The sequence below is a fragment of the Abramis brama genome (genome assembly GCF_963993115.1).
Source record: "Abramis brama genome assembly, chromosome: 23".
Classification (NCBI taxonomy): domain Eukaryota; kingdom Metazoa; phylum Chordata; class Actinopteri; order Cypriniformes; family Leuciscidae; genus Abramis; species Abramis brama.
In genome coordinates, this window is record NC_139985.1 from 16,117,063 (window position 1) to 16,141,974 (window position 24,912).

The 24,912-nt window shown below is 36.0% G+C and overlaps 1 protein-coding gene across 1 annotated transcript in view; it reads left to right on the forward strand.

Moving 5' to 3' along the window:
* The window catches only part of suclg2 (succinate-CoA ligase GDP-forming subunit beta), a 127,150-nt gene that overhangs the window by 14,148 nt on the left and 88,090 nt on the right, over positions 1-24,912 (forward strand). Inside the window, exon 2 of the mRNA XM_084100599.1 lies at positions 9,983-10,124. Within this exon, the coding sequence (XP_083956725.1) occupies positions 9,983-10,124 (142 nt within the window). The remainder of the gene's footprint in view (positions 1-9,982; positions 10,125-24,912) is intronic.

The following is a 24,912-nucleotide window of genomic DNA, read 5'->3' on the forward strand; positions in this document are numbered from 1 at the left end:
CTGAAACTGTCATTTGGACCTTGAACCGTTTGGGGCCCATTGAAGTCCATTATATGGAGAAAAATCCTGGAATGTTTTCATCGAAAACCTTAATTTCTTTTCGACTGAAGAAAGAAAGACATGGACATCTTGGATGACATGGGGGTGAGTAAATTATCAGCAAAAGTTTTTTAAAAAGTGAACTAATCCTTTAAGCGTTTTATGAAAGCCCAATTCCACCACATAAGAAAATAAATGATTCTTTGGTAAATAACAGTAACGACATGCCATACTATTTATGTATTGTCTTTCTATATGAGTGCATCTATTCTGTTTCTATATATTCTGTTTCACATATATATATATATATATATATATATATATATATATATATATATATATATATATATATATATATATATATATATATATATATATGTATATGTGTGTGTGTGTGTATGTATGTGTGTGTGTGTGTGCGTATTTGTGCTTTTAAGCATGTTTTTTTAAGCATGTGTTTGTATTTTGGAGCCTTCAACTGCATGTGTGTTTGTTTGGTGTAGAAAGCTGATCTTGTGTGTGTGTGTGTGTGTGTGTGTGTGTGTGTGTGTTGGTATTTAACTGGTGGTGTCTCCAGAGTGCTGATGAAGATAATTACTGTTGAGGCAGAGTCTCAGGGGAGATCAGACACCTGCCGTCCTCTTCCCGGAGCTCAGCGCTCGCGCCCCTGAAGCCCACCTCTCGTTCCCGATGCACCTCAACCTCCCTTTGCCCTTGAGTGAACTAATAACCTGTAAAGCTACAAAAATGGGCTCTGGCTAAATATAGAAAGAAGGGGGGAAAGAAAACAATTACCGCTAACATTTGCAAAGAGGTTGCCATGGAGCTCTTTTAGCACTTCCACAGTCCGGTTAATCAAGCAGGGCCAGAACCGGGAACGCCAATAACACCTGGCAGACAGAAACACAACAACTATTACTGGTAGGCAAATATCATGGCCTCAGATCCAGACCTTCAAGTGGATATTTTTAAACTTATAATTTTCTCATTCGAATCCAGATGTAGATGTTCATACACCTGACACCTGGAATCTGATGCCAGAGTTTGCTTTCCTTGTCTTTGACTGACACAGGGTTGTGAATCTGAGGATAGTTTGGGAGACAGCTTTTTATGGGTGCTCTTTTCTGTGCCTGAATAGAAATGATAGAAACTCATTCCATCTGATAAACAATAAAAACATTAACAGCCAATCAGTCAACTCAACCTTAAAGAGCCCCAGCAGATGCCATAAATGGAGCACTCATATTAGACTTTCTACTTAATATCTGCTAACTCTTTATTGTGATGGTCCTCCAACAGACATTAGATTATAAGTAATTCTGCAACTAAATGTCAACTCATTCGAACCCTAACCAGTCTACTAATACTCTGAGTAGACATGTAGGTGCAATGTTAGTCAACAGAATGTGTTAAATGAACCATCAATAAAGTGAAACCATGTACAATAACTATAAAATAATTTATAGAAACTCAACAAATAAAATCAAATCTGTGTACAATTAGTCTTAACCAGTCATTTTACAGAAATGTAATATTTTTTTTAAAAATTGATTAGAAAAACAATGAAACAGAAAAGTCTTTAAATTGATTTAAATTTAAAACCGTCATTTTAGTGAATTGCAAACAAATATTTATTGTTAAAAAATGTTTAATTGTCAGTGGAAATACAAGCTTAGTATGTTAGAATATGCAAAAATTGCTACTTTCAAAGGCCAATATTTAATACCAATATTTTTGTATGAAAAAACTAGGACATATTTAAAGGGATAGTTCACCCTAAAATGAACATTTGTGTCTTTTATGTTGTTCCAAAAACACTTAAGTCTTTGGTTAATCTTTAAAACACACATCAATATATTTTTTTTATAAAAACAGAGTTGTCTGTCTTTTCGTTGGAAGTCTAGGTAACCAAAACTTAGAAGATCCAAAAGATCATAAAGGTGTCGTATAACAAATCCATAAGACCCGGCTGATTTAGTCCTGTGTCTTGTGGAGAGATATGTTTGCTTTATGATGAACAGTTAATGTTATCGAATTGAACTTTATTGTAAAGTGCTACCAGAGATGCTTTATCGTGTATGACTTGGATTATATATCACATTATACTGTATTACCAAAGCTAAAAATGTCAAACTAAACATTTCCAGTTCTTTGTATTTTCAGTTAACACATTAACAGCTTAGCCTATTATCTTAACATAAAAAAAACGAATGGAAGGCATCGTAATATGACCATTTTATCCATTTTATCACTCGCCATGTTTTCTTTTCTGAAAGAACTCACCCTTTCAGAATTGTCTGTCACCATCTCTCATGTCTCTTTAGTAATATTTTTTGTTTGTTTATGTAAAGCACATCTTATATATTTATTGCTGATGCAATGAAGCATAATCTGTTGAGAAAACAGCACTTATTTCCCATATGTATTAATAAAAAGCAGTGAACCGTAAAACCATAAAAACATTGTGGCCTAGACAGTCAGAAAATAAACCCTTGTCTGTTAAGTCTATAAAAATCTTCAACTGTGTGGGGAATCAGAAACTTTTCAGGAGATACAACTTTGTGTTTTGTCACTATATTACAAAGTCACCATATTTGTGAGATCACACATAACACAGATCAGGAGCACTAAAGCACAAGGTATGCTTAGATTCATGTGTGAGGCAGCTTTATTACCCAGTGTCCTTCAACTGAACTCTCTGTGCGTAAGTAACTATGTTAACAACAGCTAGCTTGTACAACAGGGAGCTATTTCCAGTTTTAAATGTGGGCATCCACCCCCATACAGAGGCACAAATATGCATTGAATACTACACCACGGCCATTAGGATTAACCCTCAGAGGACTAAGCAGATGCTATTTAGAATTTTTATTTATTTATTTATTTATTTTGGAAATCTAGGTAACCAAAACTTAAAAGATCATAGAAGTGTTGTAAAACAAATTCATATGAATTGGCAGGATTTAGTCCAAGTCTTGTGGAGAGATATGTTTGCTTTATGATGAGTTAGGGGTGGTTTCCTGAACAGAGATATAGCCTAATCCTAGATTTAAATTTCCCTTTAAACCAGATTAACAGAAATCTGCTTTCTCGGTCAAGGCTTTAAATAGTCCTAGATTTAGTTTAGTCCAGAGTTTAATAAAATAATTTCCTGGAGGAAGACTAGAGTTACTCCAGGACTAAATCGAGGCTTAAATTAAACCTACCAGGAGGCAGGTTTAACTTCAGATTAACATTGTGTTACACACACACACACACACACACACACACTCACACACACACACACACACACACACACACACACACACACACACACACACTCACACTCACACACACACACACACACACACACACACACACACACACACACACACACACACACACACACACACACACACACACACACACACACACACACACATATGCAGTGAGGAAAATAAGTATTTGAACACCCTGCTATTTTGCAAGTTCTCCCACTTGGAAATCATGGAGGGGTCTGAAATTGTCATCGTAGGTGCATGTCCACTGTGAGAGACATAATCTAAAAAAAAAAATCCAGAAATCACAATATATGATTTTTTTAACTATTTATTTGTATGATACAGCTGCAAATAAGTATTTGAACACCTGTCTATCAGCTAGAATTCTGACCCTCAAAGACCTGTTAGTCTGCCTTTAAAATGTCCACCTCCACTCCATTTATTATCCTAAATTAGATGCACCTGTTTGAGGTCGTTAGCTGCATAAAGACACCTGTCCACCCCATACAATCAGTAAGAATCCAACTACTAACATGGCCAAGACCAAAGAGCTGTCCAAAGACACTAGAGACAAAATTGTACACCTCCACAAGGCTGGAAAGGGCTACGGGGAAATTGCCAAGCAGCTTGGTGAAAAAAGGTCCACTGTTGGAGCAATCATTAGAAAATGGAAGAAGCTAAACATGACTGTCAATCTCCCTCGGACTGGGGCTCCATGCAAGATCTCACCTCGTGGGGTCTCAATGATCCTAAGAAAGGTGAGAAATCAGCCCAGAACTACACAGGAGGAGCTGGTCAATGACCTGAAAGAGCTGGGACCACCGTTTCCAAGGTTACTGTTGGTAATACACTAAGACGTCATGGTTTGAAATCATGCATGGCATGGAAGGTTCCCCTGCTTAAACCAGCACATGTCAAGGCCCGTCTTAAGTTTGCCAATGACCATTTGGATGATCCAGAGGAGTCATGGGAGAAAGTCATGTGGTCAGATGAGACCAAAATAGAACTTTTTGGTCATAATTCCACTAAACGTGTTTGGGGGAAGAAGAATGATGAGTACCATCCCAAGAGCACCATCCTTACTGTGAATCATGGGGGTGGTAGCATCATGCTTTGGGGGTGTTTTTCTGCACATGGGACAGGGCGACTGCACTGTATTAAGGAGAGGATGACCGGGGCCATGTATTGCGAGATTTTGGGGAACAACCTCCTTCCCTCAGTTAGAGCATTGAAGATGGGTCGAGGCTGGGTCTTCCAACATGACAATGACCCGAAGCACACAGCCAGGATAACCAAGGAGTGGCTCTGTAAGAAGCATATCAAGGTTCTGGCGTGGCCTAGCCAGTCTCCAGACCTAAACCCAATAGAGAATCTTTGGAGGGAGCTCAAACTCCGTGTTTCTCAGCGACAGCCCAGAAACCTGACTGATCTAGAGAAGATCTGTGTGGAGGAGTGGGCCAAAATCCCTCCTGCAGTGTGTGCAAACCTGGTGAAAAACTACAGGAAACGTTTGACCTCTGTAATTGCAAACAAAGGCTACTGTACCAAATATTAACATTGATTTTCTCAGGTGTTCAAATACTTATTTGCAGCTGTATCATACAAATAAATAGTTAAAAAATCATACATTGTGATTTCTGGATTTTTTTTTTTAGATTATGTCTCTCACAGTGGACATGCACCTACAATGACAATTTCAGACCCCTCCATGATTTCTAAGTGGGAGAACTTGCAAAATAGCAGGGTGTTCAAATACTTATTTTCCTCACTGTATATAATTTTGTTCAGTGTTTATATACAGTATACATTTCATTTAAACATTTAATTTAGTTTTAACACCATTGTATCAGGTTTTTAGTTAAAATTTGATTGGTTCATGTTAAACCGACTTTAAATGGTCACTATTTGACTCTTTGGCGTTTTCCTTTTGAAATATGTTTCAATCTAGTAACCCAGTCATACAGGACTTTCACTTCCCATCATGCTTTGCACAAGGCTGAATTGGGAGAGTAAATTTTGAAGTAAAGTAATATTTTATGCATGTTTTTAGCAAGATGAGAAAACGGAGATACTTGTTAATGTTTAATGTTCTATTATGTTGGTATTTAAAAGTGTCTGTTATGTTAGTATTATGTTAGTATGTTAGTAAGTGTTGAGCCTGTGCTTGGATCGAGGACCTGCAACCAAGATTTCTGTTTGTATTAATAATAAAGCAACCTCTGGTAGTACTCTAGTTGAAACCAGTATTGCTTCTAGACTGCCAACACTGAACACCACATGTGTTAAGAAAAGTTATAGTAAGTTTGTTATGTAAATCACAGGAATAAACAAGAAGTATTAATTGTAGGATTATTTGAATAATTAATTTTAAATGAAAACCATTCATTGTTAATGAACACCATTGATTCTAGGTGTACATCTTATATATTACAAATATATATATATATATATATATATATATATATATATATATATATATATATATATATATATATATATATATATATATATATATATATATATATATTATTACAAACAGACTTCCAGCATTTCTTTTATTCCATAGCTGGTGTGTGCAGTTTATTTAGCTTGCTTAAAAATAATTTGCTCTTGTTTAGTAATTTTTTTTTGATTGCAGTCTTTTTCTGATTCCATTGTTTTCTTTGGATTTGCTTCTCAGTTCCATGCAATTTTAAGATTTTCTTGGTTCATTCTATGTTTTATAGGCAACCTCTATCTTGCTAATTCAGATTAGCACAGTTGGTTTTAAATTAATCTGGTTTATTATAGTTCAGGACTCCACAGTCCAGGTGTAACTAATCCGTACTTAATCTGTGTTACAGAAAGCCATTTTTGAAGACACGATTAACTATTCTAGATTAAGGCCTACTCCTGGCTTAATTTAAATCCTGTCCGGGAAACCTCCCCTACATGTTATAGAATTTAACTATAGAGTTGCTTTATCATGTATTTAGTGTTAATCATGAAAATTTTAATTTATGACTTGGATTTACTGTATTACCAATGCTAAAAATGTACAGGTATATATAACATTTGTCAAAAAAAATCTTCCCAACCTTCTTCCAAGTTAATCATTAAAAAAGTTAAAGTATGCATTTATATATATATATTTTATTATTAAATAAATAAATGCTTTTTATTGTTTGTTGCCATTATTATACATGTAACAGATTATGATATCATTGTATGCCATGGTGAATGGTAGCTTTCATAACTTTTCTCATGTTCATATATATATATATATATAATTGCCATTATTATCATTTATAATATATATATTATATATATAAAATATATGAATATATGAATATGAATTTTATTGATTATTTATTTACTTTTTTCAAGTTATTTAAAAGAATACAATATCACCACAATGGGGCATGGTCTCAAAATGTGGAAACTTTTGGCATTTTATCCGTTAGTGATTAAAAAAAATATATATATATAGGAATACAAGAAATTGGTTCCACAATCGGAAGTCTATTACAGATGCCATATTGTCTGCTTGTTGAGAGTGTGAACATTTATTGGACAATCCATACAGCATCTGGAAATTGTCATCGCAGTATTAAAAATTGGACTTACCAACCGAATGCTTTTGCGATTTGTTTTCTTTAATGAGAAATGTGCTGAGCACAAAATGCAATGATTTGATGAATCATAGTTAATTTAGTTCAGTGTAGCCCATGTAGCAGTCAAAGCGTACTGTGATGTATTTTAGTGAAATGATGAAATGCAGGCATTGAGAAGAACACTGCACAGAATGAGAGTAGTGCATCATCCTACTCTTATCAGAGAGAAAGTGATTAAGTTAGTGAGTGGTTGGAGGCTTACAAACTTTTACAAAGCTTACAAAACAGCTTGTAAACAATATGCCACATACAGTAATGTTACAATTACCTATGCCCACAGCTGTCAACAAAAAAAATAACTCTAGAGCGGAAGTCCACATTTTGCTGAATAAATGCTCTACATTACATATTCCTTGTATTGTTACTTAACCTGTTAGTGATGTCTCATTATGTTTGAATAAGTATGCACTTCTGAGTGCACGCTTCCCCAGTGTTCTTCCACAGCCTGCCAACTTTGGTGGCCACCTTCATTAGTCTCCATGGAGACACGTAGACGCTCAGTTAGTAGGAGCCATAGAGAGTTGTTCCAAATCATGACTTAATAAGGTACTTGGCTGGATTTAACACTGTGCTGCTCTGATAACCTGTTTTACTCATTCTACAGTGGTGAATAATGGGAAATTGTCTATTTAAAGGTGCTCTAAGCGATGTTGGGTGACGTCACTTCTTGTTGACGTTCGAAGTTTTGTCAAACAAAACGGAGGTTAGCTCGACCCTCTCTCCTCCTCATCCCGTCCCCTCCCCCTCCCTTCCGTGCGTTCCTTCTCCTTTTCCCTATTCTTTGCTATTCGTTCATCGGAACGTCATCTCTTTGGTCGTGTGTCGGCCATATCAAAATTCAAGAGAATATAGTTCATGTGCACGTGCACTAAACCCCCATCCCCCACCCCCAAATCATTCTTGTGGGTTATTGGCTGGAACACTGTTTGTTATGCTTCATGGTCCAGGCTGGCCCAGTTTGTTTTTGTTGCCGTTTGTGGAGCCTGGGCTGTCTACAGAGACCGCGTTTTTTTACAGTATGTTCAGGGGACAGGCAGCTAACGGATGGTGAGGAGATGTTTGCTGTATGTGACAAAAAATGTTTCAGCCTTAAAAACGCATGACATTGTCTCTAATGGGTTGTTAACTACACATTGGATACTTATCAAAGGATGTGATCATGAATATGTGTGAATATTAATCTAGTGCTGAGATGCAATGATAGAAATCTTAGCCTGAATGGAAGCCAAGACATGAATGAAAAGTTGTGAAATGACTGCAAAGATGTGCTTGAAAAAAATGAATTCAATAAACCTATTTGATGTGTAGTCATGGTAATGGCAGAACAGAATGACGCTATATCCTGTGTGTCCATGTGTTTTCCTGAGCAATGATAATTGTGACTGCACTTTTAGGGGCCCGTTTACACAATATCGTTTTCAGCTAAAAACTTTGTAGGCGTTTTGGCCATTCATTTACACGACAATGACGTTTTGGAAGCCTGAAAATGCAAACATTTGAAAATGGTTTTCAAAGTGCACATTTTTGAAAATGATACCGTAATCGCCTCCTCCTAAACTACAAAAACACAAATTTGTGAAAACGGTGACGTCATGCACATGCATATTACTTGTTCAGTCTATAAGTAAAAACGTTTCAGTTTTTAAATACATAGTTGTGTAAACGTACCCTTAGACACTTGGTTTGTATCTGTTACCGGCAAAGTGTGTAATCCGGCATTCTATAGAATGCCTAGGTAATGTATAGAATTAGGTAATGTATTTTTTGCAAAAAACATCAGGAATTCTATACATTGCCTAGGCATTCTATACAATACCGGGATTTCATACTTTGCCGGTAACATATCCATCAAATTCCAAAAACAAACAAACAAAATCAAATGAAATTTTTAAAATATTACTATATAATAATAATAATAATAATAATAATAATAATAATAATAGTGTAATAAAAATGATATTCTCTAATAAAATCCACACAATTATGTAATATATTAAAAACATTTCTTTGTTGAACTTTGATAACTAAATCGTAAAATTGTAAAAATTCCAAAAACAAACAAGAAAAATCAAATGAAATTTAAAAATATTACTGCATAATAATAGTGTAATAAAAATGTAATAATGACATTCTCAAATAGAATCTACACAATTATGTAATATAGTAAAAACATTTCTTTGTTGAACTTTGATAACTAAATCGTAAAATTGTAAAAATTCCAAAAACAAACAAGAAAAATCAAATGAAATTTAAAAATATTACTGCATAATAATAGTGTAATAAAAATGTAATAATGACATTCTCAAATAGAATCTACACAATTATGTAATATAGTAAAAACATTTCTTTGTTGAACTTTGATAACTTAATCGTAAAATTGTAAAAATAAATAAACAAGCAAAATCAAATGAGTTTTTAAAATATTACTATATAATAATAGTGTAATAAAAATATAATAAAAATTATATTATTGAATAGAAGCTACACAATTATGTTAAAAATTTTGGTTATTAATAAAAAAAATACTATATATTTGATAACTAAATCGTAAAATTGTAAAAATTTAAATGAAATGAAATGAAATTGTTAAAATATTACTACATAATAAAAATTTAAAAATAATAAAAAATAATAAAAAAATAATACAACTCTTATTGAATAGAATCTACACAATAATGTAATTATGAAAAAAAAAAAAAGATCTGTTGAACTTTGATTACTAATTTGTCATGTATCATTACTATATGTGACAGAACAGACGCTTCCCTTCGAGTTCCTTTGATCGAAAGGTTCATATCATGTATTTTATTTAAATAGTCAAAAGGCGTGGTCGCATTAGCATGCCTAGAAAAAAGGTCCATAGTCCACTATCAGTAGTGCAGTGATGCTTGAAGCACCGCTCACAAAAAAGTCACATTCAAACCAAGCGGCATTCTGTTGGTCAACACATCGAATTTACGTAAAAAAAATCATATCATATATTTTATTGATGACGGCCCTGTTAATGAAACCATACTCTGTGTGTTTTAGCTAGTGAGGGTGAGCCCCAGAAGATGGCTGAACCTGCAGGAGTACCAGAGCAAGAAGCTGATGCAGGACAGTGGCGTGACTGTACAGCGGTTCTTTGTGGCTGACACTGCCTCTGAAGCCCTGGAGGCCGCTAAGAGACTCAGTAAGTGTCCTCCTCATTACAAACAGCTTGCTAGTAAGTGTCTAGATGTAGTGCTGTTGTCCCTCTAATAGCTTTCAGTGTCAGCAATGTGATTGCATGAGTAGCACTTCATTGATAACATGCTAATGAGGTAATGTTTATTTGTTAACTCGATCGCTGCTTGTTTGCAAGATCTGGCCTCCTACGCAGTGAGCTGGGGCATGAGGGCTAGAATTAACCAATGAGAACACAGAACACAAATTTCATTGATGTTTATGCTTTTATTCTGGTGGACATGCCTTCAAGGGTCAACAAAACTGAAGATCTCTTTATTTATTCTGCTTCTTTTTTGTTTTACATGGTTTGTTGCTCCCACGATGTGTTATCCATGCATGCTCATGTTTGTTTTCTTTCATGCCTTTTTATTGTGAGCTTCTGTTTCTAGAGACAAGCACATTTTGTATGTGGCATATCAGGTGATGACCTCAATGGGCCCTATTTTAACATCTAAGCGCATGGTCTACTCTAAAGCGCACAACGCTGTTAGTTTAAATCCACTTTTATTAGTTTAATGACGGGAAATATGGTCGGCACATGGTCTAAAAGGGTTGTCCCTATTCTCTTAATGAGTCATCGGTGTGTTTTGGGTGTAACGTGCAATAAACCAATCAGAGTGTCATCTCCCATTCCCTTTAAAAGCCAATTGCGCAAAAGCCAGATCCGGATTGCTATTTACATGGTGGAATTTGCAAGCGGAAGAACTGGATTTACGCTTTAAACGCGCTTTAACCTCGGCACGAGCAGACCATCTACGGGACAAAGTGTACGCGCGTTGTGGACCCGCCTATAGGTGCCATTGACTTTAGACTTCAGTTGGTCAATGGTGCAGTCTATTTCAGTTTCCTCAAAATAGCAATGCGCCAACAATGCGCCTGAACACACCTCGTTTTCAGACCAGCACGCCCATGTGCGCACAAATGGGCTCAAATGCATTTGCATTTACAATGTGGCGCAGGATGTGAAAATGATAATTGCGTCGGGCTGAAACTAGCAAAAAACACTTGCATTGCGCCGGGTGTATGATAGGGCCCAATGTCTGTGATGTACCGGTGCAGTTCGAGGTGGACTTATGTGTTAGGACCAGTCTTCTAAACCACATTTAGTTTCTTGTGTGAGAGACGCTGGATGCTTTCCAGAGGCTCACAGCTGTAATCTCCAGCTTATCTCACTGTACACAAGAGGCTTTAGCGTTCCATGTCCAGCTCTTCGGCCTTTAATGTCTGTGACTAAATATTTCCATTCAAATGGGGTTTGCTGAGAGTTCGAATCCGCATCCTAGGTGCTGTCCCTATAAAACATTGAGAGTGAGACAATGACATCTTTTTTTCCGACTCGATTTGGAACATGCTTCGATGGCATTTCCATCCCTGCACATTGAGTGTTTCAGCCTGGTTCCTGTGGGATAGGGCAGGGCCCGGGCCCAGGTGACATGTACGAAGCGACCAAGCGAGACGTGAAGGATTTCTGTGACTTCAATAGTGCAGTGAGCTGTTCTCCCCAGTGCAGAGATGCCACCTCACAGTTGGGCCCACTTACCCATGCGGCAATTCAGCTGACAGCTCAATTTGAGCTCTGCGGTTTAGTGCTCCTCACCCACAGTAAAGGTACTTTTAAAGTTTTTTTTTAGTTTCTTGCAATATGCCAAAGTGTTGAAAAGATGCTGCATCTTTATGCACATCTTGTTTTGGCTGGTTTGCCATCAAATTTATCATTATTGGTGATTTATCATTATATAGTTTACCATTGTTGGTGGTTGAGGAGAAAAATAAAAATAAAAAATCAGTTAATTGCCAAGGCAAGTTAGTTAGTTGGCTAGTTAGTTAGTTGGCTAGTTAGTTTGTTGGTTAGTTAGTTAGTTGGCTAGTTAGTTAGTTGGTTAGTTAGTTATTTTAGCTTTAATTAAAAACTTTTTGTAATAGTTTTAGTTAAGAACAACAACACTGTCTATGTGATCATATTGGAACCGTTTTAAATTATAGTTCACCCAAAAAATTTTATTCAGTTCACTCATTTACTTATTTTCACACCTTCATGTTGTTCAAAAATGGATGACTTTCATCTGTTCAACACAGAAGTAGATGTTTAACAGAATGCTAACCCTGCTTTCTTCTATACAATGTAAGTGAATGGGGACCACAGGCTTTCAAGCCCATAAAGGTTATCATTAAAGTTAGCATTAAAGCTGCATGACCCATTCGCTGTATTCCGAGTCTTCAGAATTTGATAGCTTTGTCTGAGAAACAAACAAAAGTTTTAGTCTTTATTCATGAAAAATATTGCTTGACAGTCATGGTCACCATTCACTTCCATTTTATGGAAAAGATCAGCCTGGACACTCCGCTGAACATCTCCTTTTGTGTTCCACAAAAGATAGAAAGTCATACAGGTTTCAAAAGACACGAAACATTAAGATTGCACTGTCAAATTTTAAGTAAACTATGGCTTTAATATAGTTGGAGGAATTCATTTTACTAACTCTGTTTTTCTGTGGAAGAAGGATGGAGAAACAATGTTTCATCCAGCACGGTAAAGGGAAAAAAAGATGAAAAGACAAGTGACTGGACGAATGTAAAGGGAGTGGTGAGTTTCTCTGTTGACGTCTCTGCTTTACTTGTTGACTGACTGCAGGCTGTGACACTAATGATCCCACACCTGGTCCTAAAGTTGGGCCTGTGTTTGGCACTGATGGCAGGGGGCCTGCCCATTTTAAACAACCCCCTGTGCCGTTAAGTAATCTGACTGTCAAAGGGGCAAGTCTGATGCTGCCTTCATCAGTCACCAACCGCCACTCGATTATGCAGCTCTGCTTGCTGCCAAAACACACATACGCGTGCACATTAACATACACACGCACAAAGGAACAATGAGAGAGAAGATGAAAGATAAAGTGAGTGTGAAAGAGGGCAAGAAAGATAGAGGAGGGGTAGATCGAGAGACTGATAGTGGGGTCACACAGCATAGCTAAAATATGCTGCCGCTGACTTCTGATTGGACGATAAGGTGGGAACTTTTAAAGAGACGGAACAATAAATCAAAGCGAGAATGGTTGCATAGCTCAACCGTAGAAAGACTCTCTCACACTATCTCCACCGTGCTCTTGTCCTATTTAAGAGGAAGAGATCCGCCCAAGATTGAAGGCTTGGGGAATTGGAGAGGTTCCTCATTTTTTGGCTAGAAAACAAAATGATTTCAACACCTGTAATCAAATGTGAATTCGCCTCAGAGAGGGGGCTCTTTATAGTTCAAAAATAAATACAACGCGGGTTTCAGTATAACCCCCATTCCCAGAACACCGTCTTCTGACATGAAAGGAAAATAAATGTTAATCATTACTTTCGCCGCCTTTCCATCCTGGTACTCACAAACAGATATTTCCCAGCCAATGAGAACGCTGAATCATGTTGGCCTGCTTTGTTTCCACCGCAGGTCCTGTTGACAGATGCATCTGCTGGGTAAATATTGATGGATTTGTCCACTAGAATGTTCCAGAATGGTTTTCTCACTGTCTGCATTATTCAGACCCACCAGGACTGTGCAGCGAGAAGCATATATTTAACCGTTTATTTGTCTAGACAAACTTTTGTTAACCAAATTCAGTCAGAAATATCCCACTGTTCCTTTTCTCGCACTAACTTTCTTCAGTTGTCTTTCCTCGCTTATTTATTCAGAAATTAGAACCTTTTTTTTAAATGACAGAGTTAGACTGACAATTAACAGGAGAGGGATGTGTTAATGCACTTCAGAGAGGTATGAATATTCAAAATAAACCGCTATGGTTTATGCATGGCAGTCAAATCTCATGTGTCCTTATTAGAGAGGCAGCGACTTTCATATGCCAACCTACACCGGTATGCAGAATTACTCTGAGAAGAGAGGCTGAAGTATATATATGCAGAGCGGTTTTACATATATAGTTAGACTTGACTAGTTAAAGGTGGGGTATGTGATTCTTTTTTTGTCCATTTTTTCAAAATCACTTGAAATCCTATTCCTAACCCACTTACAGCCACTGAGTTAGAAGCACTGAAATGAAAATTAAGCAATTTAATCATCTGTGGAACGGGCAGGACTCGGAAAAACTCCGGCCAATCATTTCCAAGATCACCTAGAATCATTGGACAGTAAGTTCGTCAATCAAACGGTCGTACCATCCCCCCATCCCCTGTGCATGATTGCACGTACATGTTCTTAGAATGGGTGGAGTCAGGGCCATCGTTGGAGGAGAGAAGGTAGGACCATTTGAGTTGTGTATTTTCAAAATCTGCCGGCCGTTTTGCAAATCCCATACCCTACCTTTAAGACAACTTTGAGAAAAGATTCTGATTGTAGCTCTATTGAAAAATTTGATGAAGGTGATATAAGTTACTGTCAAGCTATCACTTCGCAGAGGTGAGATCAAGAGTCTCATCGCTTTTCTCGCAGCCGGTTATATTTTCTTAACAGCTTTTTACATCATCTGGATTGAGGCTGTTATCAATCACAGCCACTGCTTTTGATCTCAGTGGGGAATCATTAAGAAGATAGCCGTTTTTAAGAAATGGAGGCTCAAGGATGTTGCACCCATGCCCCATTTTCTATCATCACATGCTATATAATATTCCTCATAATTTTAGAATATTTGCATTATTAAATTCATTATTACAAATTATTAAATGATTATCAATAATATATTAATTTAACTTTTGAATCGGCATCAGTTGTGTCCAGTTGTGGTGAAACTGGTTGCTTTGGCTCGGCGAGGGCCTCAAAGCATCGATGCTTTCACACTTCTCTTCTCCAGGCTCTTCATCAGTGGCATCACACCATATGTCTCTCCGCCGACCCACTGCATACGCGCCATCTGCCGAGTCTTCCCTCGTTCCGAAAGCCTCCTCACTCACGCCTTGTGTTCACTAGAAACTGACTAGCATTCCATAATGCCATATATTAGGTATTTGTTGTTCATATAATGGCTGTTTGTGTGTGTGTTGTTGTTGCATGTTTATTGCGCACTCTGGTAAACTTGATAAATATTGATGAACCGTTGTTTAATTTCTTGTTGATAACTTTACGTCTAATAAGCGGCACAACATTAAAATTCTATACCATTTTGTAAAAAAAAAAGAAAAAAAAAAGAATAAATAAATGTAACCAATATAGTAACAATATATTGTGCATTCCTAATGGTGTTCCAAATATGTACACTACATAATTTTAAGATTTTGAATAGGTTTATTGAGCAAGGAACCATTCAATTGTAAAGTCAAGTGACAGTTAAATTAAATTAAAAGTGACAGTAAAGACATTTATAATGTTCTAAAAGATTTGTATTTAAAAAAAAAAATTGTTCTTTTGAACTTTCTATTCATGAAAAATAATGTATCACGGTTTCCCCCAAAATATTAAACGGCACAACTGTTTTCAACATTAATAAAAAAAAAACTGAAATGTTTCTTGAGCATCAAATCAGCATATTAGAAAGATTTCTGAAGGATTGTGTGACACTGAAGAATGACATTTCTGCTTTGCTATCAGAGAAATAAATTACATTTTAAAATATATTAAAATATAAATCATTTTAATGTAAAAATATTTCACAGTATTGCTGTTTTTACAGTTTTTGATCAAAGAAATGCAGCCTTTTTGAACATAAGAGACGTCTTTCAAAAACATGAATAAATCAACCCCAAACTTTTGAAAGGTACTGTATATCATTTATTTATTTACTTAGCCTTAATTGTAATAGTTCAAATGTTGTAGTACTTTATGGTCCCTGCTTGTTACAAATGTTGTATGTGCGTTTGATTGGTCTAGCTTTTCAAAAATACTTAATGACTTTTGTTTTCTCACATTATGTATGATAGCTTTTTTTATTTCAGTTTTTATCATTCTGTCATTCACTTTGATAAGCTGTGACTTGCATAGAGCTGTTGGTCGGCTGGTCTTCTTGTATTCTCTGATCTGAGATAAAAGAGATTTGTGTTTTTGTTCCCCTTAAAAACAAAAAGACAGTGCTAATGGTCTAGTGCCTGTTGCCTGTCAAATAATAGCAACACAACTAGATGGTGTGCATGTGCAAAAAAGAGATTTAATAATAATAACAATAATAATAATAATTTATATATATATATATATATATATATATATATATATATATAAAAAATAATCTTTACATTAATTAAAATGTTTTTTTTATATTTTAATATATTTTAAAATGTAATTTATTTCTCATATACATACATACATGCATGCATGCATACACACACACACACACACGCACATACATACACACATATACACAATAATCGTATATAAAAATATATAAATAAATATATACTGTATGTATGTATAAATATTATTATTATTATTATTATTATTATTATTATTAAAAACAAAAATGCACTTTTTTGCACCATTTACAAGAAATAGCAATCAATGACTAATGAATTTTGGCAAAAAAAAAAAAAAAAAAAAAAAAAAAAAAATATATATATATATATATATATATATATATATATACAATATTATAGTAATACAGAAAGCTCCACATTTATGGATCATAAAGAATCGTAATTGGATAAATGATTTGTGCAGTAGTTGTAAGAAATGCCTTTCAAATTATTGTACAAATACACACAAAGGGAATACAAGCTGCGTTTTAGGGAGCTCACAAATCAAAATGTAATTTCGGTTTGTTGACGACTCGGCTGCGTTGATATTACACATGGCACATTATCATACCTCACGCCTGCAGAACTCACAGTGCTGCCAGCGTTCTACAAGCAGAAGCTGCCACACCATTATTTTGGTGATGTGGCTCTAAATTGCATGTTTTATTAGAGGTATTCTATGGTCCATTGAGCACCAAAGTTAGAAGACGAAATGCAGCGTTTTTTGTTCCCTTCATATACTGAGTTTATTCCGCAGGTTTCATTTTCTTTCAGTTTTCCGTATGCTATATGAGGTTGAAAACAGGTGCTTTCTATCCAGTATTTATAAACCGTTTTCATTGCTGCTTATAATGTGTAAGTGGAGGTGACGGATAATTTAACTGCTCTTTAAAAAAAAGTGTAGTGTGATGACATCTCTTTTCTGACAAAACACACTTGAATTCATACTTGTATGACTTTTTTTTTTCTCTGTGTAACACAAACTAGTTATTGTCATAATGTTAGAAAGCTGAATGACATGATGGTCAGCTATAGAGCTTTTCAAACTGAGTACTGCCATGATGGGCTTCTTGGGGGTTCATGGGAAATTTGAATGGTAGATAAATGGTTTTGCAAAAAAAGAAATATTTTAGGACTGTCAAACCGGTTTACAAGGATACCCTAGTGAAAAATAAATATACTAAAACATATTTGAAATACATTTTATTTTATGCTAAGTATACTACAAATACATTTACATAGTTAGGTACTTAATATAAATACCCTGCAATTGCACTTTTGGTATACTAATAAATCCCCCTGTAATCGATAATTTTATCCCTTAAAACTCATCTTTGATCATCAAATCATATTTAAACGTTTTTTACTTGGAAATATATACTTGGTTGATTTTGATATAGGTTTTTTTCACTAGGGTATTTATTGTGAGAAGTGCTATACAAATAAATATAAATTGAATTAAAAATGTTTCTCTTCAAGTTTACACATCTAACATTATAGATTTTTCCAGATATGTTTAATATTTTAATAATTTGTTTAGGCTTTGTACTATAACAATATACAAAAGCCAATCATTCAAGATGACCCAACTTAGAATATCATGCTTTTTTCACTCAGTATAAGTGAAAGCATACAATATTTAGCTGTCTTTGTTTAATTTTAGGATTTCTTGGCATCACAATGTTTGAGGAACCTTTAGTCAGTTATCCAGCAACCAGCTAGTTGATTTGTGAAGTTGATTTATTTTTTTCTTTAGTTTTTTTCTTCTTCTTGCAGCTATGTTTTAATTAGCATCCTGCGCTTTAGATTTTAGTTTGCACAGTAATTAAATATCTTAATTAGCATGCTAATTAAAGCACTGCCACCTAAAATATCAAAAAAAAAAAAAAAAAAAAAACAGAAGGGAAAATAATTCATCTATAGTCAGTTTTTGGATGACTAGTTGATGAGTCGGCCTTCGTGACCCAGCATTCCCAATTACCCTTAGTTTCTAAAGTGCAATTGAAGAATTATTTTTTTTTTAATCATTTTGTTTAGACTGATTGATCATCATCCACACAGTTTTTCCCAACATCTCCTGCTATGTGAATCAGTTAAATCTGAGCAGTAGCCCTGCTCTTCACAGGGAACTGAAGGGAGACCAGGGACAAGACGGCGATGTTGATTGACGTGGACATGGATGTTGACAGCTTGTGGAGTGTTCCAGAGAGTGGAATAAAGCGGCGAGCCAGCCGGAGGTCAGATACCAAACCCAGATTTACACACTCACTCCGGCTCAATCGCAGCCAGCCTGCCTCAGAACGAAGGCGGAGTTCTCTTCCGCTCTCTTCTTCTCCTCTGTTTGATATTGTGTTGGGACAATGACTCAGAAAGGGTAATGAAAGCCTCTCAGCTTCCCTGAGGAAACTTCACTCACTTAATTACTTCAGCCTCCTCTGGTGAGCTTGAAATATGCTTTTTGGGAGCCAGCGCAATCTCTCTTGGATTAATCCCCTTGCAAAATTTATGTTTACCATGCAAGCAAACCGAGTATAACCAATCTGTATCTTGTTAGTGCTTGTGAAACGGACAGTTGATCATCTGTAGAATTACCTCGAAAACATTACATTCAAGGCAAGGCACGTTGGCGATTTTGTAAACCGTTTCAGTGCAACGCAGACCAATTCGTTTGCCTGGTGTTTATGTACTTAAAGGAATACTTCACTTACTTAATTTACTCACCCTCAAGTTGTTTCTAACCTGTATGAATTTCTTCTGCTGAACACAAAGGAGGATATTTTGAAGAATGTTGGTAACCAGACAGTTAATATACCCCATTGACTTCCTTAGTATTATTTTCTCTATGGAAGTCAATGGAGTACATCAACTGTTTGGTTATTCTTCAAAAAATCTTCTTTTGTGTTCAGCAGATGAAATAAATTCATACAGGTTTGAAACAACTTGAGGGTGAGTAAATGATGAGTAAATTTCCATTTTTAAGTGATCTATTTCTTTAACTAATTAGGCCTCTGTTTGATCGTCTAGACATTAAAAAATCACCCAAGCGTTGTAGGTAACTACTTTGGAAATAACACGTCAGTCAGCTAAAGTTATATGAGTGAATATGAGCTTCAGCGAAGTCTGTGACATTTTGACAAGTCAGCGGTATCATTCTATGAAGCTATACAACTGCATAAATTCCCAGAATGCATCAGGACTGACAGGATTGCAGCATACAATGCTGTCGTGCAGGAAAGATGGATGGTGCGTGGAATGTTCTTACCATCATCATTACCTTTCTGGAACCCTGAGAAAACAACCATTCTTTTGCATTCTTTTTCACCATTCAAAACCGAGTCACATAGAATTTTCATTTAGTTTCACCTCTTTTTCTCGCCGAAAAGCACTCATACAAGCTTTATTATGCCTGAATTTGCGCGCCACACAACCAGTGTGTTTCCATTTACGGTTGCTGATGAGGGTGGGTGAGATTTGAGGTAAGGTTAATGTGCCACGCTCAAGGGTACTGTGAACAGATTTGCCGTTTCCTGAAGCAGCAGAATGTTCTCGTTGCCAGATGTTGAAGCGGACAGGTGGAGAATGGAGGACGAGATGGCTATAGGAAGAGAGAAGATGATGAAAATGTATGAAAAATGCTTACAGATACAGTCTGGAATGCTAAGTATAGATTTTCTTTAGAGGCTGTGTGAGACGGAGATAATTGCGAAAGCAGATTCGCGGTTCTGTCCTCACCAATGGATGTGATTGTGTTTTGTAAAAGTTATTTTAATACAGAGTAATTATTATCAGTATGTACAGTTTAAGAAGACTGTCTTGCATAACTTTAGTCACAAACTTTTTAAGTATTTCTCATCTAGATTATTTTGAGCTATTTATTATAGTAATTGCAAGGAAGCACTGTATTGACTTTAGCAGATGTATGAATACAACTTAGTCTTTTTCTTCTGAAAAAACAGGCCAAAATTACTGATGACTCATCCTGTACTGCACAGTTTTTTGTCCAATCAAATGCTAGAATGAGAAAGTCCCTCCCCCTGGTACTATCTGCAGCGACTAGCAAGTAGCATATCGTCGCTGTCCGATGAAAACCGCGTATGTCCATTTTGCCGATTTTGAGATTTTTCGACAGATAGAATGTCCAGGTTCATTTCCGTATACAGTATGCTTCACATATCTAAATGACCAATGAAAAGTTGCGAAATCATGTCATCTGATTTTCACGTATATCCATTTGTTGTCAAAGCTGTCAATCACGCCGCGTATCTCCCGCCCTGTGGAGGCATCTCGCCGGTCTAAGCGTCTCTGGAAGCTCAGCATTGGATAGCCGAATAACTCTGTGAGGTAAAGTATCAGCAAACGTTTGTTTTTGACCACTGTTCAAGTTTATTATATATTCGCAATATATTCACAACTGTTATTTACCGGTAAATGGTCTAGACGAAGTAATTGTCACTGTTTATTGTGGAGATGTTAACACACGGGTCTGTTAACTTAAGCAATAGGCTACTTAAGGTAGTCTAATATTTTTCTGACTAATAAATTACTGACACAGTAAAGGGTAGATTTAAATAAAGAATAACAAATTTTAAATAAAGAAAAACAAAATTTAAATAAAGAAAAAAACTAAATTTAAAAAAAGAAAAAAATGAAATTTAAATAAAGAAAAAAATAAATTTAAATAAAAAAATTAAAATTAAATAAAGAAAAACCCGAAATTGAAATGATTAAAAACGAAATTAAGTTAAATTAAAAAAGAAATTAATTTAGATTGATAACGGGTAAAAAGGCTAATAGCCTGTTGGGTCCGTGTACTTTTTTGTTCATTCATTATTCTATTTCGGAATGAACGATGAAATGTAAAAAAAAAAAGGGTGCAGCTTGGGTGCAAACAGAAATGGCTGTATTTTTTGTACATAGCATAGCCTACTTTGTTATGATTTTAGTATTATAATGATTAATAAATGCACGCACAATTATCCGTGAACTTGATTTGAAGCCTTTCAACTTGTGTGTGCAAAATGCAGAATTAAATGAATGTGCAGCAATTTGTACAAATAGAGTCTGTAGGTATACTATACTGTTGAAAGTATGAAAAGTGAACAGCACGAGTAATAGGATGCACAATTTGAGACGGGTCAGACATGATTTTGAAAACTTCATTAAGTTTCGTTTTGTATAAATTGTATCTTAATTTTAATAAATTTTTCATCAAACAATTGCCTGGAGTGGATTTAATAAATAAGAAGCAAATATATAGCAGACAATATAATCATGGAGGCGCCCGCGCGGTCACTTGCATTGCACGTTAACTGGAGCGCATCTCATCCTAACTTAACAAAACTCGGTGTATGCCTCTCACAGACATGAGGAAGACATCAAATACACAAAGCTTGAAAAAGTCTTTAAACTAAATAATTCAAAACGAAAAGAAAAAGGCTACTCTCTGATTATGTATGATTATATTATAGCCTAGCCTATTTTGTGAATTGTTCATTCCCGGTTGGCACACATTTTGCTGCCCTTACAAAAGTGCCTCTCTAGGCAATTGTCTAGTTCGCCTATATGGACGCGCCGGCCCTGGGGTATTGATTCATTGTCCCTTCATAGTTTGCAAGAGACATTTAATAAACTGAGACGTCAATATGAGACTGTCAATATGAAACGCGACTTGGCCATTCTAATTAATGATCGGAAGAACGCGTATCGACCACCGTTACTGTAAAATATGCAGGTATGTCCATTTAAACTCGATTTTGGTCAAATGTGGATTATATCATTACACTGGCAAGAATATGGTTACATTTAAAGATGCCGTACCAAGTATGACAACGCTACGTTCAACTGCTTTTGAAATTACGGTGTTTTTTTCACTTCCTGAAAAGTAACCGTTTTGGACATACGTGAGTTTCATCGGGCAGCGACGATATCATAGTTGATGGCTGTGAAGTAACTAAAGCCTACTGCCTATTTGTTTTTTGTTTTTAAAGGAAAGGAAATAAGGAAGACCTTCAAATATGTCCCACCCAAACTTCCTGTTTAAATACGAAATGAGCTACTTAAAATACAGACTTTATTTAATTATATTTAGCATTTTTTTACTTTTTGTTTTTGTAAACTTTCTAGAATTTTCTATACTCAAATTTAAAATTACTTCAACTTAAACTCTCTTTGTCTTTTTGATAGAATGTTGGACTTCTGTTAAATTAATGTTTTCAAATTCTCAATTTTTTTTTTTTTTTTTTACCTTTCAGACAATGCTGTGTTTTATGACAACAGAACCAAAGCCTAAAACCTTACCTAAAACTTTAATATTAGTCTTTTTCTGCCTTCCAAGCACTATTTCCTTCAGGAAATGTAGCTTTAATGTGCTATATTTTAAAAGCACATTTCATTTCTTACTTACTTTTTATCTCCAGCGCAAGAGTACATAAAAATAGGGCAGATGAGAAGTTTGCATACAGTAATCATATAATATGCAGTATGCTCACTCTTGTATGTATATCCGGTTTACTTTAGAAAACTGCAAATTTAGGAGCCACTTACTGTACGTGAGATAATAAAACAAGATACGTTAGCATACAGTGTTCGTTTTTTTGTGTGTGTTTTGCACTTTCTGTATTGTGATCTTGTGAAATGTAGTTTGAATACACGGCGGGTTTACTTTGCCGCACATGGCAACACTCTAATGGAAGTGGGAGATCATTATGAAGGACTGTGATGAGGAGCAGGTGGATGAATTTAACAAGAACTAAGCTGTCAGTGATGGTGACAGCTGAAGTTGAAATAACACACATGAAACTTGAAGAAGAAGTGGCCCTCTCTTATCAAGCTCTTCTCTGTTTCCAAGCAGACGGGCATCATTAGACAGGAGGTAGAGCCGGATCATTGTTCCACTTTGACTTGTTCCTGTGCAGGCAGGAGCAGACGCTGATGTCTAGAGGTGGAAAACACTCCGACACAGGTCAAGCACTCGAGTCTGAGCTGTGGTCTGTTTGTCATCCAACGACAAATTAGTTGGATTTAGGATACAGAAATACAGTGTTTATATGCGTCTAAGTTTTTTAGTTGTTTGCCTATTAGGACTGAGTACTGATTCTTATTTTCAAGGATTCGATTCAGATTATGTATGTTGTGTTAACTGTTATATTTGAACATCAATAAAAGTAAAATGGTGAAATATTTTTACAGTTTAAAATACGTTTTCTATTTCTATTTGAATAGTCTTCAGTGTCAGATGATTCTTCAGAAATCATTTTAATATGCTGATATGGAGCTCAAGAAATATTATTATTATTATTATTATTATTATTATTATTATTATTATCAATTAGGGATGCACAATGTATCGGCCACCATATTGGTATTGACCGATATTTGTTCATTTTTTAATGTTATTGTTATCGGCCCTATAAAAAATATCTGATATACACTCACCTAAAGGATTATTAGGAACACCTGTTCAATTTCTCATTAATGCAATTATCTAATCAACCAATCACATGGCAGTTGCTTCAATGCATTTAGGGGTGTGGTCCTGGTCAAGACAATCTCCTGAACTCCAAACTGAATGTCAGAATGGGAAAGAAAGGTGATTTAAGCAATTTTGAGCGTGGCATGGTTGTTGGTGCCAGGCGGGCCGGTCTGAGTATTTCACAATCTGCTCAGTTACTGGGATTTTCACGCACAACCATTTCTAGGATTTACAAAGAATGGTGTGAAAAGGGAAAAACATCCAGTATGCGGCAGTCCTGTGGGCGAAAATGCCTTGTTGATGCTAGAGGTCAGAGGAGAATGGGCCGACTGATTCAAGCTGATAGAAGAGCAACTTTGACTGAAATAACCACTCGTTACAACCGAGGTATGCAGCAAAGCATTTGTGAAGCCACAACACGCACAACCTTGAGGCGGATTGGCTACAACAGCAGAAGACCCCACCGGGTACCACTCATCTCCACTACAAATAGGAAAAAGAGGCTACAATTTGCACGAGCTCACCAAAATTGGACAGTTGAAGACTGGAAAAATGTTGCCTGGTCTGATGAGTCTCGATTTCTGTAGAGTCAGAATTTGGCGTAAACAGAATGAGAACATGGATCCATCATGCCTTGTTACCACTGTGCAGGCTGGTGGTGGTGGTGTAATGGTGTGGGGGATGTTTTCTTGGCACACTTTAGGCCCCTTAGTGCCAATTGGGCATCGTTTAAATGCCACGGCCTACCTGAGCATTGTTTCTGACCATGTCCATCCCTTTATGACCACCATGTACCCATCCTCTGATGGCTACTTCCAGCAGGATAATGCACCATGTCACAAAGCTCGAATCATTTCAAATTGGTTTCTTGAACATGACAATGAGTTCACTGTACTAAAATGGCCCCCACAGTCAACAGATCTCAACCCAATAGAGCATCTTTGGGATGTGGTGGAACGGGAGCTTCATACCCTGGATGTGCATCCCACAAATCTCCATCAACTGCAAGATGCTATCCTATCAATATGGGCCAACATTTCTAAAGAATGCTTTCAGCACCTTGTTGAATCAATGCCACGTAGAATTAAGGCAGTTCTGAAGGCGAAAGGGGGTCAATTAGTATGGTGTT